General features: G+C 49.5%; 1 protein-coding gene across 3 annotated transcripts in view; it reads left to right on the top strand.

Annotated features, from left to right (window-relative positions):
- Nucleotides 1–1,423: 1,423 nt before the first annotated feature.
- The window catches only part of SOCS7 (suppressor of cytokine signaling 7), a 35,626-nt gene continuing 12,098 nt past the window's right edge, over nucleotides 1,424–24,951 (top strand). The window contains exons 1-7 of one of the 3 annotated variants that reach the window (XM_055129880.1): nucleotides 1,426–2,628; nucleotides 10,289–10,353; nucleotides 12,591–12,695; nucleotides 13,101–13,202; nucleotides 14,447–14,577; nucleotides 15,500–15,668; nucleotides 19,141–19,269. In XM_055129880.1, the coding sequence (XP_054985855.1) occupies nucleotides 1,607–2,628; nucleotides 10,289–10,353; nucleotides 12,591–12,695; nucleotides 13,101–13,202; nucleotides 14,447–14,577; nucleotides 15,500–15,668; nucleotides 19,141–19,269 (1,723 nt within the window). In that variant the 5' untranslated portion in view covers nucleotides 1,426–1,606. Of the gene's footprint in view, nucleotides 2,629–10,288; nucleotides 10,354–12,590; nucleotides 12,696–13,100; nucleotides 13,203–14,446; nucleotides 14,578–15,499; nucleotides 15,669–19,140; nucleotides 19,270–24,951 lie in introns of all 3 variants that reach the window. The other 2 variants (XM_055129881.1, XM_055129883.1) reach the window with 2 other exon arrangements.

A 24,951-nucleotide genomic window follows, 5' to 3' on the forward strand; every position in this document is an offset into this window, starting at 1 on the left:
AAAAGATAACAATTAGGATTAAATGTAATGTTTTGGGGCTAGCGATGTTGCCCAATGATAGAGCACAGGTCTTGCAAACTAAAACCTGACTTTGACCCCAAGCACCACCATGTAATGAGAGCGCCCTAACACCCCACTCCTCCAACCCCCCTCTAGCCCCTGGTGACAAAAGCTAAGTAAAATAAAAACAGATGAGTGTATTATATATAATCATTACATCATAAATAGCACAAAAACTGAAAAAGTGGAGGTGGAGAGATAGTACAGCAGGTAAGGTGAGGCACTTGCCCTGCACACGGCCAACCCAGGTTTGTTCCCTGACACCCCATATGGTCTCCTAAACAATACCAGATTGGCCTTGAGCACAAAGCCAGGAGTAAATCCTCAGCACATCTGGAGCTGATCCTCTCCAGAGAGAGAGAGAGAGAGAGAGCTCAGTGGGCTCAGGGCCTGCTTTGCACAAAGGAGGCCCAGGTTTGACTCCTGGCATCACATGATCTCTCTTGCACCTCCAGAATGATTCCAGAGCACCAAGCTAGGAGCAGCACCTGTGCACTGCTGGTTGTGGTCCCCAAACCAAAAATAAATTAGAAATAAATGACTGTCTTTGTTTATCCGTTTTCCTTTTACATTGATAGAGGAAAACACAATAGAGGAAAACATCAACGGACATTCCTGTCACAATTACATGCCTTGGCCAACTGAAACCACAAGCAGAGTACCTGTGTGAGAGCTAGAAAGGAGTCAGTGAAAGAATGGACAAGGAGAGATAGTACAGATGGGCCCTGAGCACAGAGTCAGGGGTAAGCCCAAGCACCACCGGCTGTAGCCCCCAAACAGAGCAAACAAATAAAAAGTCAATGAAAGGATTCTGTGAGAATGAGTAATAGGAATTTGCGATTGCATATTGCTATTATATGTAACGGATGTGCCACGAATTCTCAGTAAAAAAAAATATTTATGTGCATATATTCTCCTTCTCCCTCCAGGCAGTAGACTGTCCAACACTCTTCTGGATCGACAATACATTATTCATGTGTGAGTCCATAAATATTCACAGGATGCTAAGGAGGTTCAGATTAGCCAATAAAGAAATTGGCCAAGGTCAGACTTGGAAAGCGGCACAGGAGGGACCAGACGCAGGGAGGATCCACACTCCCAGGGCCCGCGGCTCCCTACGAGGGTCTGTTCAGGTTTTCCAGGGCCGCTGCACCTGACCCACAGGGCTGGCCTGGGCCTGTGCGCCCGGGAAGTGAAAAGCACGGGTCGGGGGCCGGCGACCAATAGCCAAGCCGAGCTGCCGCCCCCGGCCAATAGCAGCCCGGGCCGCGCTATACGTCACGCCCCGAGGCGGCCGGTGCGCGCACGCCCCCGGGGAAAGGGGCGTGGCGAGGGCCTCCCGGAAGTGACGCTGCCGGGGGCGGTCCTCGGCTGCGGCGGCGCGCGGCCTGGGCTTGCGCTGCGCCCGCGCGCCCCCGCCCCCCTCCAGGAGGCCGAGGCCGCGGCGGCCGTTAGCGCTGTCGCTCCGGGGGCCGCGGCGGGCGGGGCTCCGGCGGGGCCCGGCCTAGTCCCAGCCCAGCCCGGCTCCCAGCCGCCCGCCCTCCCGATGCAGGGGGCCGAGCTCCGGGATGGCGAGGCGGCGGCGGCGGCCGCTTCGTACCGCGTCTTGAGCCGCCTGCTGGGCTATGGAGAGGCGGCCCCCGAGCCAGGCCCGCCGCCGCCGCCCCCGGGCCATGGCCCCCCGCCGCCCCCTTTCCTCGCGCGGCCCGGCCCGCGGGGCTCGCGGCCGCCGCAGCTGATGGTGTTCCGCAACGTGGGGCGGCCGCCGGAGGAGGAGGACGCGGAGGCGGCCCCGGAGCCGGGACCCTCGGAACTGCTGTGTCCCCGGCACCGCTGCGCGCTGGACCCCAAGGCCCTGCCCCCGGGACTGGCGCTCGGGCGGACGTGGGGCCCGGCGGCCGGACTCGAGGCGCAGTTGGCGGCCCTGGGGCTCGGGCAGCCGGCGGGGCCGGGGGTCAAGACGGTCGGCGGGGGCTGCTGCCCGTGCCCGTGCCCCCCGCAGCCGCCGCCGCCGCCGCCGCCGCAACAGCAGCAGCAGCAGCAGCCCCCGCCGCTGGCCGCCGCCCCGCAGGCCGGGGAGGACCCCACGGAGACGAGCGACGCGCTGCTGGTCCTGGAGGGTTTGGAGTCGGAGGCCGAGAGCCTGGAGACGAACAGCTGCTCGGAAGAGGAGCTCAGCAGCCCGGGCCGCGGAGGAGGAGGAGGAGGCGGCGGCGGCGGAGGAGGAGGGGGCGGCCGGCTCCTGCTGCAGCCCCCCGGCCCCGAATTGCCCCCGGGGCCCTTCCCGCTGCAGGACTTGCCCCCTCCGGGCCGCCTGAGCCGGGGGGAGCCGCCGCCGCAGCCGCCGCCGCCCCCGCCGCCCCCGGGGCCGCTCCGGCCGCTGGCGGGCCCGTCTCGGAAGGGCTCCCTCAAGATCCGCCTCAGCCGCCTCTTTCGCACCAAGAGCTGCAACGGCGGCTCGGGCGGCGGCGACGGGGCCGGCAAGCGGCCCTCGGGGGGCCTGGCGGCCTCCGCCGCGAGCCTCACGGACATGGGCGGCTCTGCGGGCCGGGAGCTGGACGCGGGCAGGTGAGCCCGGCGCGGGTGGGTGGGTGGGCGGGCGGGCTCCCGCGGGTTGTTTGGATTTCTGCTGCTCCCGCGCCCCCCGACCATTCTTCGAGGGGCTTCTCCCGGGCAGGCGGCTCCGGCGGGGGTGGCCGGGCTCGTCGTGGGAGCGGCTTTCACTGCCCACAGTGGCCGCTGCCCTGCACGCTTTCTTGGCAGCTGTTGGCGTCTCCCCCAGGCCGGGCGCCGGTCTGAGCCCGGGCCTCTGCCCCGGGCCTCCTCGCTTGTCAGGTTCCCCCCCGCCCCGAGGCGCTCCGTCCACTCACGGACACTGCCCCTTGGCAGCGAGGCGGCCGAAAATGTTTGCCGGTGGGGTGGGGGGCGCAGAGTTGGTGTTGGGTTTGGGTCACTGACCCCTCTGTGTCGCGCGCGGCACCCACCCCCGGCCAGGGATGCAAGGGCCCCGACAAACCCATGCGGGGATAGGCCCGCCAGCAAGTGTCCGTCGGGTTTTCATGTCTCCCCGGTCAGTTTTCCCTCGGCGGAACTGTGATCTCAAGCCCGTGAGCATGGGAGAGAGCCGGGCTTGGAGTCCGGTGAGGATCCTGGGTAGGAGCCGTGGAGGTGGGTGCAAATGCCAAACGGACGTTTTTTTCTGAAACCGTTTTTTTTTTTTTTCCGCCTTTCCAAAGAGCGCACAGTTTTGGGGTGTCCAGTGCCAGACTCATGATACCTGCAGTTGTGTTGGTGAGGCCTCCCTGGAGGTCACTGTCATTGTGGTTTGTGCCCCGCAAGTGGGGACCGAGAAAGATGAAAACTGGTTTTGTTGATGGAACCTGGAGACACTGGCAGCCACAACTCGAGGCTGAAGAGGAAATAGTTGTGTAATTGTGAGCTTTACCAGGCAGCAAAAAATCACTGGAGACCTTTGGGGAAAGACTAGGAGATCCCAAGCCCCAGGATTTGAATTTTCCAAAATCCATGCCCCCCCCATTTGCTTCTGAAGAACTTCTTTTGACTTCTTTTTCCCTTTTAAAAAAAAAATTGTTTATGGTGTTTGGGTGAACCCAGGGCCTCTTGCCTTTGTACCCCTGGCCCAGGGGTTTCACTTCTTGTTTCAAGGGAGCTTGGATGTTCCTGACAGACCAGCCCAGACCCATGCTCCCAAGGAAATCTGCTTCCGTATGCCGCTCCAGTGAAGGCCTGCAAGGCACCTCAGGTCTGAGAAGGTGTGCGGCTGCCGAAACGGCTTATTTGTCGTAGGCTCTGCTGTTGATGCTCCACTTACTCAGCACAGATGAAATGTTCATCAGATGGCGGAGGGCAGGAGTGAAGCTATGGGTAAATGACACAGGTTGGATTGCTAATTTTCTTGTGGTTCCATATTGACCAGGATTTGGTCTAAGATTCCAGAGACGCCAACTCTGAGGGGTGGCGTGAAATTAGCTGCTTCGTCTAATAGATTAGGAAAAGGAAAAGGCAAACAACGTTAAATGGGTTTTTGCCTTTGGAAGCAGAATTTAATGGTCATTGGCTGCTCTGTCCCCAGCCCTCCACTCTAAGCACAATACAGATTTCTGCTGCCGAGCAAATTGGGCTGTAGCTCTGCAAAGAAGCTTAGTTCAGGGCACTGGAGAATTACATTTTTTGGTCCAAGGGCTTTTTCTGATGAACTGGAGAAGCGCTGCTATTTGTGTACGAACGTTCGGTTGGCTGCTGTTACAGGCCTGTGGAACAGAGAATGGGAACATCTACGTTCCCATTTAGAACACCAGGATCAGCTGTGCGGTGCTGGCCAGACTTCTCTTCGTACTTGCCCTTTGTTTTCATCTGTAAATTGGGAGTGATCCCTGTCCTGTTCCTCTTACGGAATGGCGGTAACTGAAACCAAGATGGAATATTTTGTGCTTTTGGAGAAGTACTGAGATTGAACTGGTAGCGTTGTCTCCCCCCACCCCCACTTTAGGATTTGGTACTGTTAGATTTGCTTGTTAGCTTTCCCACAGCTTACTATGTGCCAGTCTTGCTGGCAGCCTCGCAGCTGTGAGAAGCTTGGTAAGTCTGGCCAGGGTAGTTGTGATTTCTGCGGATCTGCACCTCCTAAGTTCGCCCTGTTGGGAGCAAGAATGAGTTTGGGTCTTTAATTTGTTCCTTATTCCGATTGGTAAGGACTCATAGCTTCTAGCTGTGACAAATGTCAGTTTTGCCAGAAGATACATGCCTTTCTCTCCTTACCGTTGCTGGCGTTAATTATGGGGTTCTCTTGTCTTTGCTGTGTAATTTGGAGCTTTCACAGTAGCCTCTGGGAATGATTCTCTCTGCTCTTCTCTGGTCTACCACAGCCCAAGCTAGGAATTTTGTACTTCCTCATTCTGTAAGCCTCACCAGTGCCCACATCTTCACGGTCTGTGGTGTGCCAAGGCGGCCTGCCTGCATAGAGAGCCCCAGATCTACTGAGCTCAGAGAACTTTCTTCTCTAAGAAAGTCGGCTCACCCACTGATCAGGCTTCTGTTCTGGAGAACTGGGCTGGCTTTGCCTTGTTACACGCATTTGTTGGAATTCATAGTTGGGCTTGACGCCTGTGGGCCTTAGTGAAATATAGAATTGCTATTTCAAGAAAGCCAGTGAAGTTCTCTGGTCTGTTTCACATATGCTCAGCTGACTGTCTTTCTTTGTATTTGGTGAAGAATCGTATTTGAGCTCACTATTTTGAATTAGCACATAATACACACCTGGTTGGAAATGAGTACCTTGTTCGTTTTTCAAGGCTTGTTTTTTCCAAGTTTATACTTAAGGCAATTACTGGCAATCGTTAATCTATGAGGTGGAAAAATGGAGAACAGTGCTGTAGTGGTTTCCTATCTATTTGTTTAGGAAAAGAGAATTCTGGGGAGAGAGGCAGGCTGTCTTGGCATCAGTTTGGGGCCCTGCTGTCATGGACAGACCTGGCAGACATGAGAAAGCCTTTTTTCTTTTCGTTGGTTGGTCAGGCCTTACGGGGTCTTTTGGAGAAGTCGCCTCCAATGCTGAGAGCAAAATGATCTTCGTGGAGTGGTGAGGATGTTTGGAATTTGGCGTTGGGGTCATACTCCAACTTTTAGCTTTTTTTCCTACAAAGTGGTAGCAGTTGGTAGCTCCCTTTTGGAATGAGCCAATGAGCTTTGGAAGTTCCTGTTTGTTCATTTCAGTCTCATGGTTCGCCCTGATAGCGTTGTTCCTCTGAAGGGTTAGGCCTTGGACTACACTTCTTGGTTTTCCCCTGGAAGTTCCCTTCGTAGTGTCTTCAGTGGGTTTAGGATGAGTTTTGGATTGACCTTGCTGCACAGATGTCTGTGTATTGGAACTAAACATGAACACATGGTTTTTGTGCCTGTAGCACATGAACAGACACTGGCTTATGACGAGTTGGAAATGGCACAGGCTGGCTGCCTTGGCACTGTGTGCTTTAGCAGGAGCAGAGAGGTACGTCGGGACTGCAAAACCTGACGTTTGGACATCCCTGTTTGAAAGTAATTTTAGAAGAAGACATGTGTGAGTCGGAGGACGTTGGTTGGGGTGGGGGTTATGGATGAGAGAAAAGGCAGTGCTGTTTTATTGTTTGTGTTCAGGTTTCAAGGAGTTTGAAAAGTGGCCAACAGTTCAACAGTTCTATCAGTGTGTTGTCGGCTGTCTAGCCTGATGCTTTTAACTATCCCACAGATCTTTTGTTGCACAATTAGTCGTTTGCTGAGTGGGAATGGGCAGTCAGTTGGTGTCATTGTTAATTGCAGCATGAGCAAAGTGTGTGTGTGTGTGTGTGTGTGTGTGTGTACGCACACAAAAGACTGTTAGCCTCAAGACTGTTGCCTAAAGCTCACTGTTGCTCCTGTCCTCTCGGCCACCTGAGGCAGGTCCTACCAGCTCCCACCTCTGAAGTTCTATGTTCCAAAGATGCAGTGGCCCCTTGGAAGAGTTATAGTGGATTGCATTGGCCAATCCTGGTTCAGTCTTGCCATCCCAGATGGTCCCCTTAGCCAGGAAGGCCCTGAGCATTGCCAGGTGTGGCCCAGAAAACCACCCCCTAAAAAAGTGGTTCAGAGCTGTAGCGTTCATGTTGTCCTCCAAGAACCAGCACATCTGTATTAGAACAGGCTTTTATCATTTAAAACATTGCTTGTATACAAAAGCAGATATATAAAACATATGTGCAGTAATAATGAAATGCATGCCTAGATACCCTTCACAGAGTCTGCCCGACAGTGTGGTTAGTGTCTTTCCAGACCCCTGTTTGTTGCTCTCTGATTACATCGCCCCCTTCCCCCAGGTAACCACTATCTTCAATCTGATAGTAATCATTCCCTGGCTTTATTTTTTCTTTATAGTTGTCCTGATTGGTCTTTTCATAAATGACTCCCATTAGAATGCTCTCAGGATCTTTACGACAAATTGCTTTGGGTTTAGTTAGGCAGCATCTCCCCGAAGAGAGAAGGAGCTGCTTGTGTTTATTATTACCCTTCAGCCGCTTAGACCTTTTTCTTCCCCGAGCTTCCAGCTCTTCGGCCCCCTTCTTTGCCAGAAATAAAACATTCCAGGACTCTCACATGGCTCCGCCTGGGTTTAGATTCATATGTATTTCTTTTTCTAGAGCCTAGAAACTATGATTTTCTGCTTCCAAGTGCTGGGGGCGGGGAGATGATGAGCGGAGTGGGAAGGCCTCCGCAAGATGTGTGCATTCGGGAGCTGCGTTCTTCTGCCTGGCACTGAGGAGGCTCGTCCGCAGCATGGGCAGATGGCGGAGTAGCGCAGCTTCCTTTGAAAAGAGGCAGGCGGCCAAATGGCTGAGGTGGGAACCTTTCGAAAGGCCAGTGCCGAAGGTTTCTGCTTGCTGAGTTTGAATGTTGTACCCACAAGTTACCAAATAAAAATCCTCTTGGAAGCACGTCAGCCTTCGAAGTTCATGTCCAGGGGAATTAACTTTCCATTCTAGTCCCTCTGCATGTTGGCACGAGGCTTCAGACGTGCAGCCACTTGGGTAACCAAGGAATCCTTGGGGTGGGTTGCTTTGATGCTGAGTGGGGGGCATCCCTGGGAGGGCACTTCTCAGCTGGGAGGAGGGTGCAGGGTGAGCCTCTCGTCTCCGGTTTCTTTTTCCATTTTTGGTGGGGGATGCCATCGCCAGCTGTGCCCAGGTCTCCTTCTTACTCTGCGCTCAGGGATCACTCCTGGGGACACAGGGATTAGATGTGGCGTTGGGGATCAGACCCAGGTCAGCTTCGTGCAATGCAAGCCAGCAAGGTAGAGTATGGTCTTCATGGTACATCTTGGAAATTTTCTTTTACGTGAGTCCTGAGACTCTCAGACTTCTATATTAAAACAATGCACAAAGATCTTCCTGGGTCAAATCATTGTAATAGGATTTAGGGCTGTCTTTACTTCTGTCCCCCTCTATTAGGACAATTAATACTTGGAAAGGGTTTACTGGTTTTTTTTTTTTTTTTTTTTTTTTTTTTTTGCTTTTTGGGTCACACCCGGCGATGCTCAGGGCTGACCCCTGGCTCTGCACTCAGGAATCACTCCTGGCAGTGCTCGGGGGACCATATAGGATTCTGGGAATCGAACCCGGGTCAGCCGCGTGCAAGGCAAACGCCCTACCCGCTGTACTATTGCTCCAGCCCCGGTTTTTTGGTTTTTGATTTTTGTTTTCTCCCCTATAAAACCATTAATCCTTTGTATGGGTTTTAACTTTTATTTAGTCCTTCAGGTGAGAGTAATTTTTGGAACATGAGCCAGCTGTAACACCTGGAGTCAGATGCTCAGTTCTAGAGTGGAAATATTTTTCTAAAGTCTGGCTTACTGAGGTATAATTGTATGATTTATATATAATCTAGAATTCTTCTTTGTGCCAGAGAGACAGTTCAGGAGATAAGGCTTGCATTTGGCTGAAGACTCCAGGTTCAACCTCCGGCAATACATATGGTTGCCTAGAGTATTGCCAGGAGTGATTGACTCCCTAAGCACTGCTGGGTGTGGCCCACACCTCCCCACCCCTCGACCCCCCCACCCTCACCAAATAGGAAATTAAAGGAAATGCTTTTGGTTTAATTGGGGGCCCACTCGGAGGTGCTCTGGGGACCTTGCAGTCCGGGGGTGGAACCTGAACTCACATGCAAAATACAAGCTCAGGGCTGAAACTATAGTACGGTGGGTAAGGTGCTTGCCTTGCGTTGCATGCAGCTAACCTGGGTTCAATCTCTGGCATCCTATGTGGTCCCCTAGTCCCACCAATAATGATCCCTGAGAGCAGAGCCAAGAATAAACCCTGAGCACCGCCAGGAGTGACCCAAAAACACACACACAAAAAAAAACCCCTGTAGGCTCAGCTCTTTGAACCATCTTCCCTGCTCAAGATACAGAATTTAAAACTTGGTTTTGCTTCCTTTTCTTCTTTTTTGCTCTTTTATCCTGTGGTGGCGCTCAGGAAGCCTGCAGTGCCCCCTGCGATTCTCAGCCAGCCAGGCCTTGATTCAGCGTTAGAGCCTCGGGGTCCAGTGCTGCCCGCCCTGCCGGGCTGGGCCCCCGTGGCTGCACTCAAGCAGTGCTCCAGGGTCCTTGTAGTGCCAGGAATCAACCTGGGCTGGGCACGTGCTAACCACAGCGCTACCCCCCAGCCCTGACAGCATATTTTAATCACCTCGAGCTTTCCGGAGGTGAATTTTTGAGTTTAGCACAGCCCTAGCCAGAAAGTCTTTGTTCGGAGTCTTTTGGATTTCTTTAATTTCTCACTAAAAAGCCAGTTAAGAACGATGCAAAGTGCAGTTCCTTTAGTGTATCTTTTCCCAGGAGATGACTGGGGGTTTTTTGTTGTTGTTGGTGTTGGTTTGGTTTGGTTTGGGGGCCACACCCAGCGGTGCTCAGGGGGGCTTATTCCTGGCTCTGCACTCAGGATGCACTCCTGGAGGGCTCAGGGGACCATATGGTGTGCCAGGAATTGAACCCTGATGAGCCATGTGCAAGGCAAACACCCTACGCACCATACTGTCGCTTCAGCCCCAAGAGCTGCAGGATTTTGACCAGGTCCCTGGAGCAGCAGCAACTCCTGGGGAGACTGTCGCTGCACCACAGAGGGGAGGTGCCCTCCTCTGAAGAATCCCCTAGTTTGCTGAGCTGCTGACCCCTGACCAGCCATCCTTGGTGCAGAAATCAGAGTCTCGGTGGTTGCCCTTCGTGGGGCTGCTTGGAGGGCTGTTCTCAGTCCGGGAATGTCCTCAGGTCCCCTGGGGACTCTTTGCTTCTGGAGGATGGTCCAGAGAGCTGCTGTTCAGAAAGGGCCCCTGGTCAGGTCAAGACCCTTTTTCTCAGCTCCCCTCATGGACATTGGCTCTGGCTTCCTCCTCAAAATGGAAGGTCGCTAATTACCACCCAGGGTGTTGTGCTCTTGGAATATGCTGGGTGTGGAGGGAGAGAGAGATCCAGAGGGATTTCTCACTGCTTTGTAGGCTGGCGGTGCTGCAGCCATATCTATTTAAGGAATTGCCGTAATTATTTTATTCTTCCCGTCTAAATTTTAGGCTTTATTACAGAAGTGTTGCCGACAAGGACAAGGCTTTGCTTGGTTTCCGGCGCCCCTGTGCGTGAGTGTGCTGGGGATTTAAATGCCTCCACGTTCACGCGCCCCTTGTTCACTGTGTGCTCTCTCCCCGCCAGGAAACCCAGGTTGACAAGAACTCAAAGTGCCTTTTCTCCGGTCTCCTTCAGCCCCCTGTTCACAGGTAAGGACGGGCGCCGAGCTCCTGCTCTTGGAATTTCGGAGGTGAGAGTGCTGAGTGGCTGCAGGAAAGGCTCGGCAGGTGCAGCCCTGCCCCCCCTGCCCCCTGCCCGCTGGGCTCAGGGTGAGGCTATTTTTATAGTGTGGAATGTGTTCTGGCCTTTGACTGCTCTGCACTTTGAGGTAGAGACTGCGTGCTGGTAATTAGGTGGCCCTGGCAGTTACTGCGGTGCTTTAGTTCAGGGCCATCACACATAAATTAAAAGTAGGAATTACAAAGGTATAGGCTCTCGGTACATGAAGGGCCCCTCGGAAGCCCTACAACTCTCGTCTCTGTCGCTGAAGGAGCTGGTGGATGATCTAATCAACACCCTTGGTTATCTGGTCTATTTTTAAAGGCTTTGGCAAAGGGGATTACATGAACTCTCGTCTTACCCAATTTAGGGTGTCAGTACTTGCAGCTGTTCTTCACTGTACCTCAGTGCCTTCTCCGGAGCAGGAAGCACAGTTGCTGAAGTAGGCGCGTGTCTGAATGTGCTTTGGGCCACTGCCTCTGCTTCCTGGGAGCTTTGAGAGAGGGCGACCTTGTGAGAATGTCAGCCAGCCGCGGGGCTGCAGCCGAACAGGCCCTTTACCAGCCGCCTCACGTCCCAGAGCTGAGGCTCCCTGGTGGGTTGTGACTGAGGAGGCTTTAAAATGTCCCAGTTTCAAACTCTTTTTGGATCCTATGTACTCAGAAACATCAGTGGAAGAATTATTCATCCGAAAGAGGAAAAAACTGGCCAGGCTGTGGGACCCCCCACGACAGGACAGTTGGCCAGGAGCCATGAGAATAAGAAGCCAGGCAGGTCCTAGACACACAGGGAGAAGCTTCTCTGCCCTCCCCTCAGTCAGAAGGAAAGCCTGGTCCTGTCGCAGTGTCTTTCTCATCAGTAACACCCACACCCATCGTCTCAGGCTCAGTGTTCTTATTTCAGACAGCCTGAGCCCCGAGAGTCCCAAGTTAGAAGTGCCAGGGCCACCATTTCCGACCCTTCACACATCCACTTGCTGAGCTCATGCCATTGTTCTGTGCTGCTCAGCTCTCAGTGCTCAGCTCCAAGGTGTGTCCGGATCCACTGCCACCTTCCTGCAGTCGGCACTGATCTTCAGAAGGGCCTTTCTTTTTATCTCAGTGATCAATCTTCGTTTGGGTACAAAAAAAGGCCTGAGGCCAGAGAGAGTGTGGTGGGTAAATTCCTCCAGAGATGCTTCTTCTAAATACACCTAATATTTTTTTTTCTTTTTTTTTGGGTCACACTCGGCGATGCACAGGGGTTACTCCTGGCTCTGCACTCAGGAATTACTACTGGCGGTGCTCAGGGAACCATATGGGATGCTGGGAATCGAACCCGGGTCGGCCACATGCAAGGCAAACGCCCTACCCACTGTGCTATCACTCCAGCCCCTAAACACACCTAATTTTTGACTGACTGGAAACACTTAAGATTGTAGGTGCACTTCTCAGCCTTTGTGGCCTTAGCTATCAGGACTCATTAATGTCTAAAAAGATTGGTTTTCTTCTGAGTGAATGTTCTGGAAAAATCTTTATATGGAAAACTAAATAGAAGTTGGGAGCCATGTTGGGACCTTTCTATACCCGCAGCTAACCATGCTGTTCTTGCACTTTTCTGGCACTTTTTTTCCATGTCTATTTGGGCTCTCTAGCAAACTGCTTGCCTTGCTCCCGGAGGCAAAAACTGATGTAAAAGTCTGGGAAAATAAATAATGATTTTTTGAATAAAGAAAACTCATTTGAATAAAGAAAACCCCTTGTTTATGTTGCCTAAAGGATCCACATTAAATTTTCTGAAATTTCTGAATTTCTCTGAAAAAGTATCAATCCTGGTGATAGATACTTAACTATTCTTATTAGTCGTAGTGATTCTTTTTGCGATATGTGTTTAGTTCATTATCTTGTGCCTCAACTGAGAGGGGAAGGGAAACAAGACACTGGCCTGAGGATGCGTTGTCAGTGGCAGAACCAGAATCTCTTCCACTGTCAATCCCATGTTTTTGTCCAGAGCATCCTTGACCAACCTCTCAACGGGGCCAAGGATTGATAGGGATCAAAATGGACTGCTCAGCTGTCGGGGCGTTGGGAGAGCCCGACTGCTTGCCCTCGCCTTGCTTACCCTTGGCTCCCCCTTGCTTGTGGCCAGCTTTGGGCAAGGTACTTCCATAACATGCTTGCTCCCTCAGGTGAGACAGTGTCTCTTGTGGACGTGGATATCTCTCAGCGGGGCCTGAGCTCTCCACACCCTCCAACTCCCCCTCCTCCTCCAAGACGAAGCCTCAGCCTTCTAGGTATATTCTTTCCCTCCCTGCCTCTCCGCCCGAGTGGGAGGGTGACCTCTGGGCTCCTGAGCCAAACAAGCCCCTGAGTTTCTAAGAGGACCCAGGTGTTTCTAGCTCTGTGGCTGTCATGCTCCCTGAGTGGTTCCCCTGGGCTCGTACCTGCATGCTGGAACATTGGCTGGTCCATATGTTAGTTTACATCTTGGCCAGACCTGTGGCTCTGGGAAGAGCCGTGCTTTCCTGCTAGCAAGCAGAGCCTGCCAGGCTAGGATGATCATTGCCCACCACGGGAAGCCTGGGACAGTGGCAGGCCATGGTGCTCCTGAGGGCTCTCTGACGGTCCTTCTCCCTCTCCTCGCCTGGCTCATTCTGCGCTCATATTTCTGAACCTCTTGCTTTTGTTCTCTCTTCTAGATGATATCAGTGGGACGCTGCCTACATCTGTCCTTGTGGCTCCGATGGGGTCTTCCCTGCAGTCTTTCCCCCTACCTCCGCCTCCTCCACCCCATGCCCCAGGTTAGCTTAGCTTAGAGGCAAGACTTGGAAGACTTGGGAGGACAAAGTGGCAAAACTTTTGAAGGATGGGGAATTTCTTTTATGGAAACAATAGAATTTATAAGAAAGCTTGAATCTTACACCTTTGGCCAGACCAGAAGTCCTTGGAAATGAGGCTGAGAACTGTTTTTTCTGAACCTCTTTTTTTCCTTTTTAAATGGAGGTGAATCTCATTATTTGGGATAAGAAGCTATTGAATGTTTCATACCTTTGCTGCCAAGACTATTTTGTCCTCCTGTTTTGGGGCTGCACCCAGTGGTACTCCGGGGATGCTCCTAGCTCTGTGCTTGGGGGTTGCGCCTGGCAGTGCTCAGGGGACCGTGTATGCCAGGGATTAAGCCTGAATTTCCTGCATGCTTTCTAACCTGTGGAGCTCTGTCTTTGGCCCCAACTGCTGCTGAGACTATTTTGTAATCCATTTCAGGACAGTGAGAGGTTTAATATGTTGCTGGTTTTCCTGGATACATTTGGGTTTTCTGTTTTGTTTTAGGTTTTTGTGGTTTTGTTTTGGGATATGTGTGTGTGTGTGTGTGTGTGTGTGTGTGTGTGTGTGTGTGTGTGTGTGTGTTGAGGTACCAGGGAGTTGAACTCAAGGGCCTCAGATTGCGCAAGACAGATGCTCCACTACAGACCTACATCCCCGACCCTGTTGCTGATTTTCAAAGATCGGTGGGGTTTTTGCTTGGTATTTTTTTTTTAAGTTGTCCATATTTCTGCAGCCTTGTAAATATGTACCATGCATTGTAGCCCATACCTGCTTTGCCAGCCTCCAGTACCTAAGGAATAAAATGAATGAAATCAGCATTCTTTTCTACTTGCCTGGCAAAATCGTTACTCTTCCTGGGCAAGTTAGCGAGTCACTATTTCCAAGGCTGTTTTGCCAGCACTTCACCTCGAGGTGGGAGAAGTTGGAGTCGCTCTAGGCTGGTGAAGGCCCTGACGTAGTCACCCTAGTCAGGTTAGTGAGCAGCTCCTATACCACCTTCCCGGGCTTTGACGCCCCCACCCATCCTTCACAGCTTACACAAGCCCACACAGCTTTTTGTTCCGGCCCATCCAGCTCCTTCCCACCGCTTTGGCTTCTACCCTCTCCAGCTTAGCTCTAATGCCTTGCCCCTCTTCAGTTAGCATCTGTTTTGGGGGGAGGGTCTTGTGGTTGGGAGCAGTGAGGGCAAACATGTGACTCCCGCTCTCTGCCTCCGCAGATGCGTTTCCCCGGATTGTTCCCCTCCGAGCTGCTGAATCCCTGCACAGCCAGCCCCCACAACACCTCCAGTGTCCCCTCTACCGACCTGACTCGAGCAGCTTTGCAGCCAGCCTTCGAGAGCTGGAGAAGGTAGGCGGCGCCCGAGACTGGTGCTCTCCCAGTCCTGTGTCAGGCTCTCTTGTCATTCATAGAGGAACAGTCATTTCTGGCCTCAGTATTTCCATTTTTCAGAAGCAAAACAGTAAGCTGTGAATCCATCAGATGCCATAAAATTGTTCCTAAGGGGGAAAAAATTATTTGGGTGTGGGGAATTAGAGCCAGACCTGGCAGTGCTCAGGACTGACTACTTACTAAGCCCTCAGGGATCACTCCTGGTGAGGATCAGGGGATCACATTGGGTGCCAGGTATTGAACTCAGGTCAGCCATATGCAGGCAAGCATTCTCCTGCTATGCTGTTGCTCCAGCCCCTTGGAAAAGGAATTTCAATGTGATGAAAAGTTGTGGAGAAATGTTTATATACTGTAAATTAATTTTGATAGATTAGCTGACCGACATCCATCTCCTCTATTTTTTGTAGAGAAATGGAATTATAAAATTTGTCTTTTGTTGGGCCAGAGCAATAGTACAGCTAATAGGACAGTTGCCTTACATGCAGCTGACCTGGGTTCAATCTCCAGCATCCCATATAGTGATCCCTGGGCACAGGCCCAGGAGTGAGCCCTGAGCACAGACTCAGGAGTAAGCCCTGAGTACTTTCAGATGTGTCCATTCCCTGCAAAATGAGAGAGAACGTTCAATTGAATGAGCACATGCTAAGCACCACTGGGTAAGACCCAACAATTAAAAACAAAACAAAAAAAGAATTGACCTGTTAATACAGAGGGTCAAAAGCATAACAATCCTGATAGTCACTCCTGACATTGAGATGCTTTGAGCAGCCCTTACCTGCTGGAATGTTCAGGCAACCAGGGGTACTCTTTTGGTAAGACAGTGTTGGAAACGTAATAGTTACCAGTTTGTTAACCTCCTCACTGTTCTTTTCTTTGATAGTGTGGTTGGTATTGGGGACCAATGAATTGGGAAGATGCAGAGATGAAGCTAAAAGGGAAGCCAGATGGTTCTTTCCTGGTACGGGACAGCTCGGATCCTCGTTATATCTTGAGTCTCAGTTTCCGATCACAGGGTATCACCCATCACACCAGGATGGAGCACTACAGAGGTAAGTGAGTGAACTGGTGTCTGAGGAAGCGGCCTGCCCCTTGGCCTTCTCTACTTTTGCCAATTCCTTCTCTATAGAAAGGATTCCTAGGGTCTGAACCCTGAACCAGTGGGGTGTTGGGCACCGATTTCAATCTTTAGAAGAAGTGTTGGTGGGGTAGGGAGAAGAGTAAGTGTTCCATAGCAAGGTTAGCAACATCCAGTCTCCTACATGGGAAGGAATGGACAAGACTTAAAGAACAGCGAAGTCAGATAACTTTCTGGTAGAAGGAAGGATTTGCCTAGGATCTTGAGAGAAATTTTCCCAAGTTTTTTTCATAATTAAACTTGCCATCTAGAGGTACTTTCTGTTAAATATACACAGAGAGAATTCAGCATTGGTCCTATGACTTGTTCTGGATTTCTTTGTCTAAAAGTTGTGTCAGCGTTTTCCCACCATGTAGCATGGTGCTGATTGTTTCTTCTTTTGATCAACTTTGTAGAAATGTTTCTCTTAGGACACGTTCATCAACATCCTGATAGCTCTTGGGATCTGCAAGTCTCTACCTCCTTCCCTGGGGGTGGTACCTTCTCTCTTGTAGTCAGGTTAGGTTTGTTAATTTTCCAGTGATGCTGAGAATCTGAATTGTTCAGCAGAGTTGTCTGGATTGACTACATCTGTGTTCTGTATTCTACTTGGGCCAGAAATTTGTCATGCATAGACAGTCCTCAACATAGGTAATGAACATCCTTTGTCAGAATATCCACAACTGGGGGCCGGAGCGATAGCACAGCAGGTAGGGCGTTTGCCTTGCACGCGGCCGACCTGGGTTCGATCCCCGGCATCCCATATGGTCCCCCAAGCACTGCCAGGAGCAATTCCTGAGTGCAAAGCCAGGAGTAACCCCTGAGCATCGCTGGGTGTGACCCAAAAAGCAAAAAAATTAAAAAAAAAAAAAAACAGAATATCCACAACTGCTAGAGGTAAGAAGGGTGTGTGGATTTGGGGGGCTTTCCCCTCCTATCCTTCAGTCTCCCCACATATGTTCAACCTTACATGAACTGCATGAGACCTTGCATTTCAAGTGAGGGTTTCTTTCATGCTCTTCTCAGTCACCACCACCACGTTCGTCCTTCTCCCAACCATGGTGTGCTGGATCCATTTACTTTTGCTATTCTTGTGGGGCAGGAAGTAACATGTAGGTCAGCATAGCTTTGTCCACATTTCCTCTGCCCCACCCCCATCTCATACAGAGACAGGAACTTCAGTCCAAAGACCTGAGAATTAATTAGGTAGCACTCAGGTTGATTCTGCCTGTTTTCCTACTACTGCCAGAAGCAAAATCAGACAGATTTTTTAAAAAAAAGAAAAAAGAAAAATAAAGTACTTCAGAGTGAGACATTTTTATAAATCTATTAAAAGGATAATAGATAAATCTATAAATAAGATTATTATTAAATAAATGATATTGTTTATTAAATAAAGTAAATCTATAAAAAAACCCTATAAAACCAAGCTCCCGGAAGCGTGCTGCCGAGATGCAGCCACACAACATCTGATAGCCTAGTTTTCCCTCTTGGAGAACCTCGAAAGCTACCAAGAGTTTACTACCTGCACCGAGGAGAGCCTGGCAAGCTCCCTGTGGTTTATTCATATGCCAAATACAGTAACAATGATCTCATTCCCCGGACCCTGAAGAGCCTCTAATGTGGCACCATTGGGAAGGACGAGTAAACAGAGGCTGCTAAAATATCAAGGCTAGGATGAATGGAGATGTTACTGGGCCCACTCAAGCAAATCGATGACCAACGGGATGACAGTGACAGTGATACAGTGATTAAAAGGATAAAGGGTTAGGCCGTGGGAATGATGAAAAGATACTTGACCTCTGGGTTCCTGATAGGTGAAACACCAAGACTGAGAGAGCTTGTTCAAATGGCTCTCCAGTTACTTTTTATTCAAAGGGACTTTTCTTCCTTAGACAAATGGTATTTTTTAATCAAAGCCCTGTGGGTCTTTCAGTTGCCAGTTTGCAATGGAACGTTTGTCTTTGTCTTTCTAGGTGATACTGTAAGAGTAACTGGCAAGACTCAGATTTACAGTTCTCTTGAGCAATGAATAACCTTTATGTAAATGATTCTTTGGGATATAGTGTTTTCATTTTTATAGTTTGTTTTGTTTTGTCAGGACCAGTCTGACAGGGCTCAGGGGACTGTATGGGATGCTTGTGATCAAACCCAGGTCGGCCTTGTACAAAGCAAGCGTCTTACCTGCTGTACTGTCAACTCTGGTCTGTTAGTTTGTTTTGATTTTGAGGCCACACCCAATGGTGCTCAAGACTTACTCCTAGCAGTGCTCAGGGAACCACATAGGGTGCCCGGGATCAAACACAAGTCAGCTAAAGGCAAGGCAAGGACTTTACCCTGTACTTTCTCTCTCTCTCTTTATTTTATTTTATTTTTTTTTTGCTTTTTGGATCACATCTGGCAATGCACAGGGGTTACTCCTGGTTTTGCACTCAGGAATTACTCTTGGCAGTGCTCAGGGGACCATATAGGATGCTGGGATTCGAACCCGGGTTGACTGCGTGCAAGACAAACGCCCTACCCACTATGCTATCGCTCCAGCCCCTATACTATCTCTCTTAAATCACAGTCTATCTTCTAGACTGTGATTTAAGAATTGGTGTTTATACTCAATACAATACTGTCTTTTTTTTTTCCTGACTTATTTACATGTTTAACAAAAGTAGTGTTTTTTTTTGGGGGGGTGTCATATCCAGCGATGCACAGGGGTTATTCCTGGCTTTGCACTCAGGAATTACTCCTGGTGGTGCTCAAGGGACCATCTGAGATGCTAAGAATCGAATCCAGGTCGGCCACGTGCAAGGCAAAGGCCCTACCTGCTGTACTATCACTCCATCCACTAACAAAAGCTTTTTAAGGCTGATGTCTTATTGGGAGTAATAATACAATAGTAATAGTACATGTAGCTGACCCAGCTTCGATCCCAGACATGCCTCAACCTTCCCAGGAGTGATCCTTGAGTACAGAGCCAGGAGTAAGCTCTGAGCATTGCTAGGTGTGGTCCAAAAGCAGAAAAAGAAAAAAAAAAGATGTTATTAAAGGCAGCATTTTCTTCCCATTAATAGTGGGATAGGCAGGCGGCAATAGGTGATTTCAAGGATCTTTGTCTTGACCCAGCTTGTCCAAAAGCTACTAATGTAAGAATCACTAAAATGTTCGGGGCTGGAGCGATAGCACAGCGGGTAGGGCGTTTGCCTTGCACGCGGCCGACCCAGGTTCGAATCCCAGCATCCCATATGGTCCCCTGAGCACTGCCAGGGTTAATTCCTGAGTGCATGAGCCAGGAATGACCCCTGTACATTGCCGGGTGTGACCCAAAAAGAAAAAAAAAAAAAAAGAATCACTAAAATGTTCAAATCAGTCTCCCAGATCTCAGTTACTTTTTACTTCTTAATTTTTCCCTGCAGGAACCTTCAGCCTATGGTGTCACCCTAAATTTGAGGATCGCTGTCAGTCGGTGGTGGAATTCATTAAGAGAGCCATCATGCACTCCAAGAATGGGAAGTTCCTCTATTTCTTGAGATCCAGGGTTCCAGGTAAGGTTGTGGTGATATTATCCGACCTACTTAGAATAGGTCATCCTAGTAGCAAAATGTGTCCCCACTCTCTGACAACGTGCAGACTGGGCTTTTTCCTGACACACAGCAGGCATGCTTCCTGGAGTCCAGTGGCATTAGTCCCTTGTCCTTGTACCCTTTTTTTGGCTTTGTTTGGATTTTTTGCGTGTGTTTGGGCCACACCCATCTCAGGGCTTACTCCTGGGTCTGTGTTGAGGGATCGCTTCTGTTGGGATTCAGGGAATCATATGGGGTGCTGGGGATTAAACCTGGGTGGCTGCAAGCAAGGCATGTACCTGACCTGACCCGCTAAACCATCTCTTCAGCCCCGTTGTACATTTTGAGAAAGAATCTTTGTTTCTTTGATCACATGCATAGAAACCACATCCTGCCTTTGATATCTAGGCATCGTGTAAATATTTGACATTCGGAAATGTCTCCTTAGGGCTGCAGCGATAGTACAGCGGGTAAAGTGCTTGCCTTGCACATGGCAAACCTGGGTTGATCCCTGGCACCACATAAGGTCCCCCTGACCCACCAGGAGTGATCCCTGAGAGCCCAGAGCCAGGAGTAAGCCCTGAGTACCAACGGGTATGGCCCCCCAAACCAAAAAAATATATACATATATAAAAGAAATGTCTCCTTGTTCCTGATCCCAGAGTTATCTCACACTCCAAGTGAAATGGAGATTAGAGTGGGGTGATCTCTGCCGAAGCAGGGAAAGCAAAAGCATGTTCCTAGAAAGACAGTGGTGGTGAGTGACCTAGAGACTTAGCTCAGCAGTCTGCTCTGGGTTTTGTCCTTGTCACACTAAACTTACTATTAAGGACCAGTGACTTTTTGTTGTAGCTTAACTGGTGTTGACGGCAAAGACTTCCTTCCGCTTGGGCGCCCTGGGTGTAGTAATCACCCTCCTCCCCACTAAGTGCACTGAGTGAGGAGGTGTCTGTTTACTGTCTATTATAGCCGGAGATGGGAGGGTTTGGAGGAATCTGCATTTACAGTGCTGGGAAAAGTAAAATGACAAGCACATTAATTGAGGAATTTGCAAGACAAAAACAGAACTTAAAATGGGAACTTTATGCTTCCCCATTGAATCAAATTAAGATTCCTAAGCAGAGTGCCAAGAAATTGCTCTCAAAAGAAGTTGCAGGGAAGCCTGGGGTAGAACATCAGTAACAGGATTGAACCAGGTTACAGGAATGCGGTTTATAATCTCGATTTAAATAAGGCATGACAGGCTGTGAACTGTATTAATTCTCACTTCCTTTAGTATTTGCCTCGTGCTGTCAACACGGTTGGGGCTCATGTAGTTGACTTCCTTAAAGGGAAAAGTTAGAACCCTTCTTAAAGGAATTGACAGTTTCACAGTTTTCTGTGTTTGTAACTTTTGGGGATAATTCTTAACCATTTCTTTTGTAACTTAGTATCAGAAAAAGTGGCATCTTTACCCTCATTCTGCTCCTGCCTTGAGAGGGGACAGGTGGGAAGAGGAGGGAGCAACTAGGAACAGCAGGAGCTAAATCCCCTGCGGGGAAAGGTGGGGGGGGCGGGAGTCACCAGATGTTCAGAGGCAAACCAGAGAAACCCCAAAGCATTTTGGAGTCTGGAGTATTTGTCCACTTCTAGAGTATTGATAGAATTGTGAGTTCCTCAAATAGAGCTGGTTTCACTTAGCAAATGTGCCCTGTCTGCAGAAATTTTAATTAAAGATGAATGCTGTTAAGATCGAGAGCATGTAATCATTATTTCTGTTTATTGAATGCTTGTCATGTGCCAGAAGCTTTGCCAGTTTTATTTAAATATTTCACTTCTTTTAACAACTCCAAAGTTAGGTAGTAGATAAGGCTGTATCCATTTTGCCAGTGCAGAGATGGGCTGAGGCATCAAATTGAAGAAGTTACTTTATAAATTAGTGCTGATAGGTGCTGAAACCAGGACTGAAACCCAGGCTCAGCTAATTGAAATTTTTTTAAATTACCATCAGTCTTAACGGTCAAGGGTAAAAGTAGCAATAAAACTCAAAATTGAGGGCTCAGAGCAATAGTATAACAGCTAGGGCATTCACTTGCCCACGACCAACCCAGGTTTGATCCTCAGCACCTGACACTGTCCCCGGAGCCCCCACCAAGAGTGACCCCATGAGTGATCCCTGAGTGCAGAAACAGGAGTAAGCCCTGAGCACAGCCAGGTGTGGCCCAAACAACAACAAAAATCCCACAAAATTCAAAATAGAATTTGCCTGGGATTTGTGGAGAATACATAAAGAAGAGAGAGTTGTGCTTATAGAAAAGGACATCTTTCTAGTGTTGGCACAAAAGTAAAATTTTCCGTGCTGCTGGTTCTTGAGAAAGATGTGCATATAAAACCTCGGAAGATTTAAAGAGTTTATTGTACAGTTAAAGTAAATGGGACGGGATCCCTCCCCCCATGTCCAGGCCCCTCCTTTACCCATGAACAATGTCACTGGGTCTGTCCCTGACATTGCCCCGTCCATGAATGACCTCTCTGTCTTGTCACAGTCAGTCTCCCATGAACACTGGGAGAATGCGTCCCACCCCTGTCGCGCTCTATGTGCTCTCTGTCCTGTGTACGCTTTCCTTAGTCAGGCCAGAGCCTCAAGATCGACCACAGGCAAGATCCCTGTGCTGTCCACTTGTCCCTGGCTGGGTCTTCAGCCCTACCCTGGCAGTTCCTCTCATCCTGTCCCGGCTTTCCTGGTCTCCTGTCACTGCCACATGTGCATGGGTGAAACTGTGCTCCACGCCTTATCACTACCTGGGCGTCTGAGCCCTGCTTGTATTCTGCCCCCATCTGGGCCTGTGAGGCCTGTCTGTCCACGGTCACGTCCAGGTGCTCAGCCCTGCCTGATCTTACAGTCTGTGAAGAGAGGGAGGGCAGAGAGGGCATGAGGAGAGAGGGTCGAGGAGAGCCAAAGAGAAAGCAAGAGCAGAGGGAGATAGAAGAGCAAGATGGGGCTGGGGGCCTCCTTTTATCTGCTGCCATAGCCCATGGCCAGACCTGGTGGTGCACCCTTCCGCTCCTGCTGTCTCACTAGGACTCTAAATGAACGTATAGGTAGGATTTCTATTTTTACTATACTAACGGTCAAGTTGGGAGGGCACAGCAAGGCTGAAGAGATAACGCAGAGGACTGAACTGATTGGTAGGCAGGAGCTCAGGATCCATCACCAGCACCAGATTTCCCCCCTGGCACGTCGAGTGTGGCCCCCAAACCAGAGAGAGTCTAAAGGCAGAGCAGACTCAGTCTTTGCTCCCAACCATAAGCAACCTCTCTTTGAAGTGTTGGAACAAAGGCAGAGTTAGTGTTGTTCATTATTGTTCCTCGTTGCCCTCTTGCTCTCCTCTGCTTGTCATACAGGGGGCTTTACCAGGGGAGAGGGTTGGCCCGTGTGAGATAGTCATAAACAGCCAGGGGGCTTCACTCACCAGAATAGAAGAGAGCCTGTTGGACTTTGGGATGATGATAACTAATGCCCAGAGGGGCCGAGATTACTTAACCCTTACCAAGAAATCTCTCTCTCCCTCCCTCTCTCTCTCTCTCTCTCTCTCTCTCTCTCTCTCTCTCTCTCTCTTTCTCTCTCTCTCTCCCTCTCTCTCTCCCTCTCTCTCTCTCCCTCTCTCCCTCTCTCCCTCTCTCCTTCCTCTCCCTCTCTCCCTCCCCCTCTCTCTCTCCCTCCTTCTCTCTCTTTCCCTCTCCCCCCCCTTCTCTCTTCAAAAACAGATTAAGAAACCAAGATACAGTGAAAAGGTACATTGCAAAGCAGGAAACAAAATCAGGTTTTTCTGGCTCAAATCTAGAAATTCACTACATTTACTTACATTTACTAGCTGACCCTCCAGACTGGTGTTTAAAAGCCACTGAGAATCCTAGAAACCATCAAGTTTTAAGTGGGAAAGTTGTAGATGGTGGCAAGTAAGGAGCAGAAAGAATTTATTTAAAATAAATAGAGTAATTAGCAACCAGAGGAAAGAACCTTGGTAAAAATGATGGTACCTGAGCTTGGTTTTCTGCCTATCTCTTCTAGTTACTGTGTTGCAGCTTGTTTTGAGTCGTTCTGAAGTTCCTGGTTACATCTCATTAGTTGGTCCATTTCTTTTTTAAACTGAAAGTCTCATAACTGTAGCCAGCAGCCTTGAAAAGAGAATGTGATTGGATTAGTACAGAGTCTCTGACACTCTTAGATTGGAAGCTCAAAGTAAGCAAGTAGTCCTTAGCTGGGAGAATCTCATTACCTGTGAAGTGCACGGGAAGACTTGGACTCTTTTTTTCTCCCCTGGTACCAGGAGTCAGTCCAGAGCCTCACAACTTGAGCTATATCTTTGGCCTTATTTATTGCCTTTTAATCACATTTTGCATTGCACAACTCAAGGAAAACTGGCCACTTCCTCTTTTTTTAAGCCTATCTTTAAGCTTATCATTATGTTTGTGATGACATCCTCTCTTTATTTTATTGAATCATTTCACGTAGCATGATACTCTCCATGAACATCCACTTATAAGCAAATTTCATGACTTCATCTTTCCTAACAGCTGCATAGTAGTATTCCATTGTGTGGATGTACCAGTTTCTTTAATCAGTCCTCTGTTCTCAGGCAATCAGGTTGTTTGCAGATTCTGACTATTGTGAACAATGCTGCAATGAATATACAGGTGCAGGTGTCATTTCTACTGTGCTTTTTTGCACCCATGGGATATATTTCTAGAAGTGGTATTGCAGGGTATGAGAGCTCAATTTCTAATATTTTAAGGAAAGTCCATATTGTTTTCCAAAAAAGGCTGGACCAGTCAGCATGCCCACCAACAATGAAAGAGAGTCCCTTTCTCCCCACATTCGTGCCAGCACTAGTTGTTCTTGTTCTTTTTTGAGTGTGCCTGTCTCTGTGGTGTGAGATGGCATCTCATTGTTGCTTTGATTCACACTTCCCTATGATTAGCGACGTAGAGCATTTTTCATGTGCCTTTTGGCCATTTGTATTTCTTTTTTTTTTTTTCTTTTTGGGTCACACCCAGCAATGCTCAGGGGTTACTCCTGGCTTTGCACTCAGGAATTACTCCTGACGGTGCTTGGGGGACCATATGGGATGCCGGGGATCGAACCCGGGTCGGCCGTGTGCAAGGCAAACGCCCTACCCACTGTGCTATCACTCCAGGCCCTGTATTTCTTTTTTAGAGGAAGCTTCTGTTCATTTCTTCTGCCCGTTTTTTTTGCGGGGTCGAAGGTTTTTTTCTTGTACAATTCTACTAGTGTCCTGTGTATCCTGGATCAGATGAATATTGGGTAAATATTCTTTACCATTCCGTGGGTTCTCTCTATTTTGGTCACTGTTTCTTTTGAGGTGCAGAAACCCCTTAGTTTAGTGTAGTCCCATTGGTTTATACTTGTTTCCACTTGCTTGATGACATCCTATCTTTAACCCAGAGCTCCTCAACCCAACACTGTGGATATTTTGGGCTGGATAATTCTGGTCTTTAGGAAACAGATTGGTGTGGCAGGAAGGCCTGGGTGTCCATCCAAGTGCTCAGGTCTGGAAGAGATTTGCACTTTAAATCATAATCGAGGGGCCGGAGCGATAGCACAGCAGGTAGGGCGTTTGCCTTGCATGCGGCCGACCCGGGTTTGATCCCCGGCATCCCATA

Source organism: Sorex araneus, chromosome 3 (genome assembly GCF_027595985.1).
Source record: "Sorex araneus isolate mSorAra2 chromosome 3, mSorAra2.pri, whole genome shotgun sequence".
Lineage (NCBI taxonomy): Eukaryota > Metazoa > Chordata > Mammalia > Eulipotyphla > Soricidae > Sorex > Sorex araneus.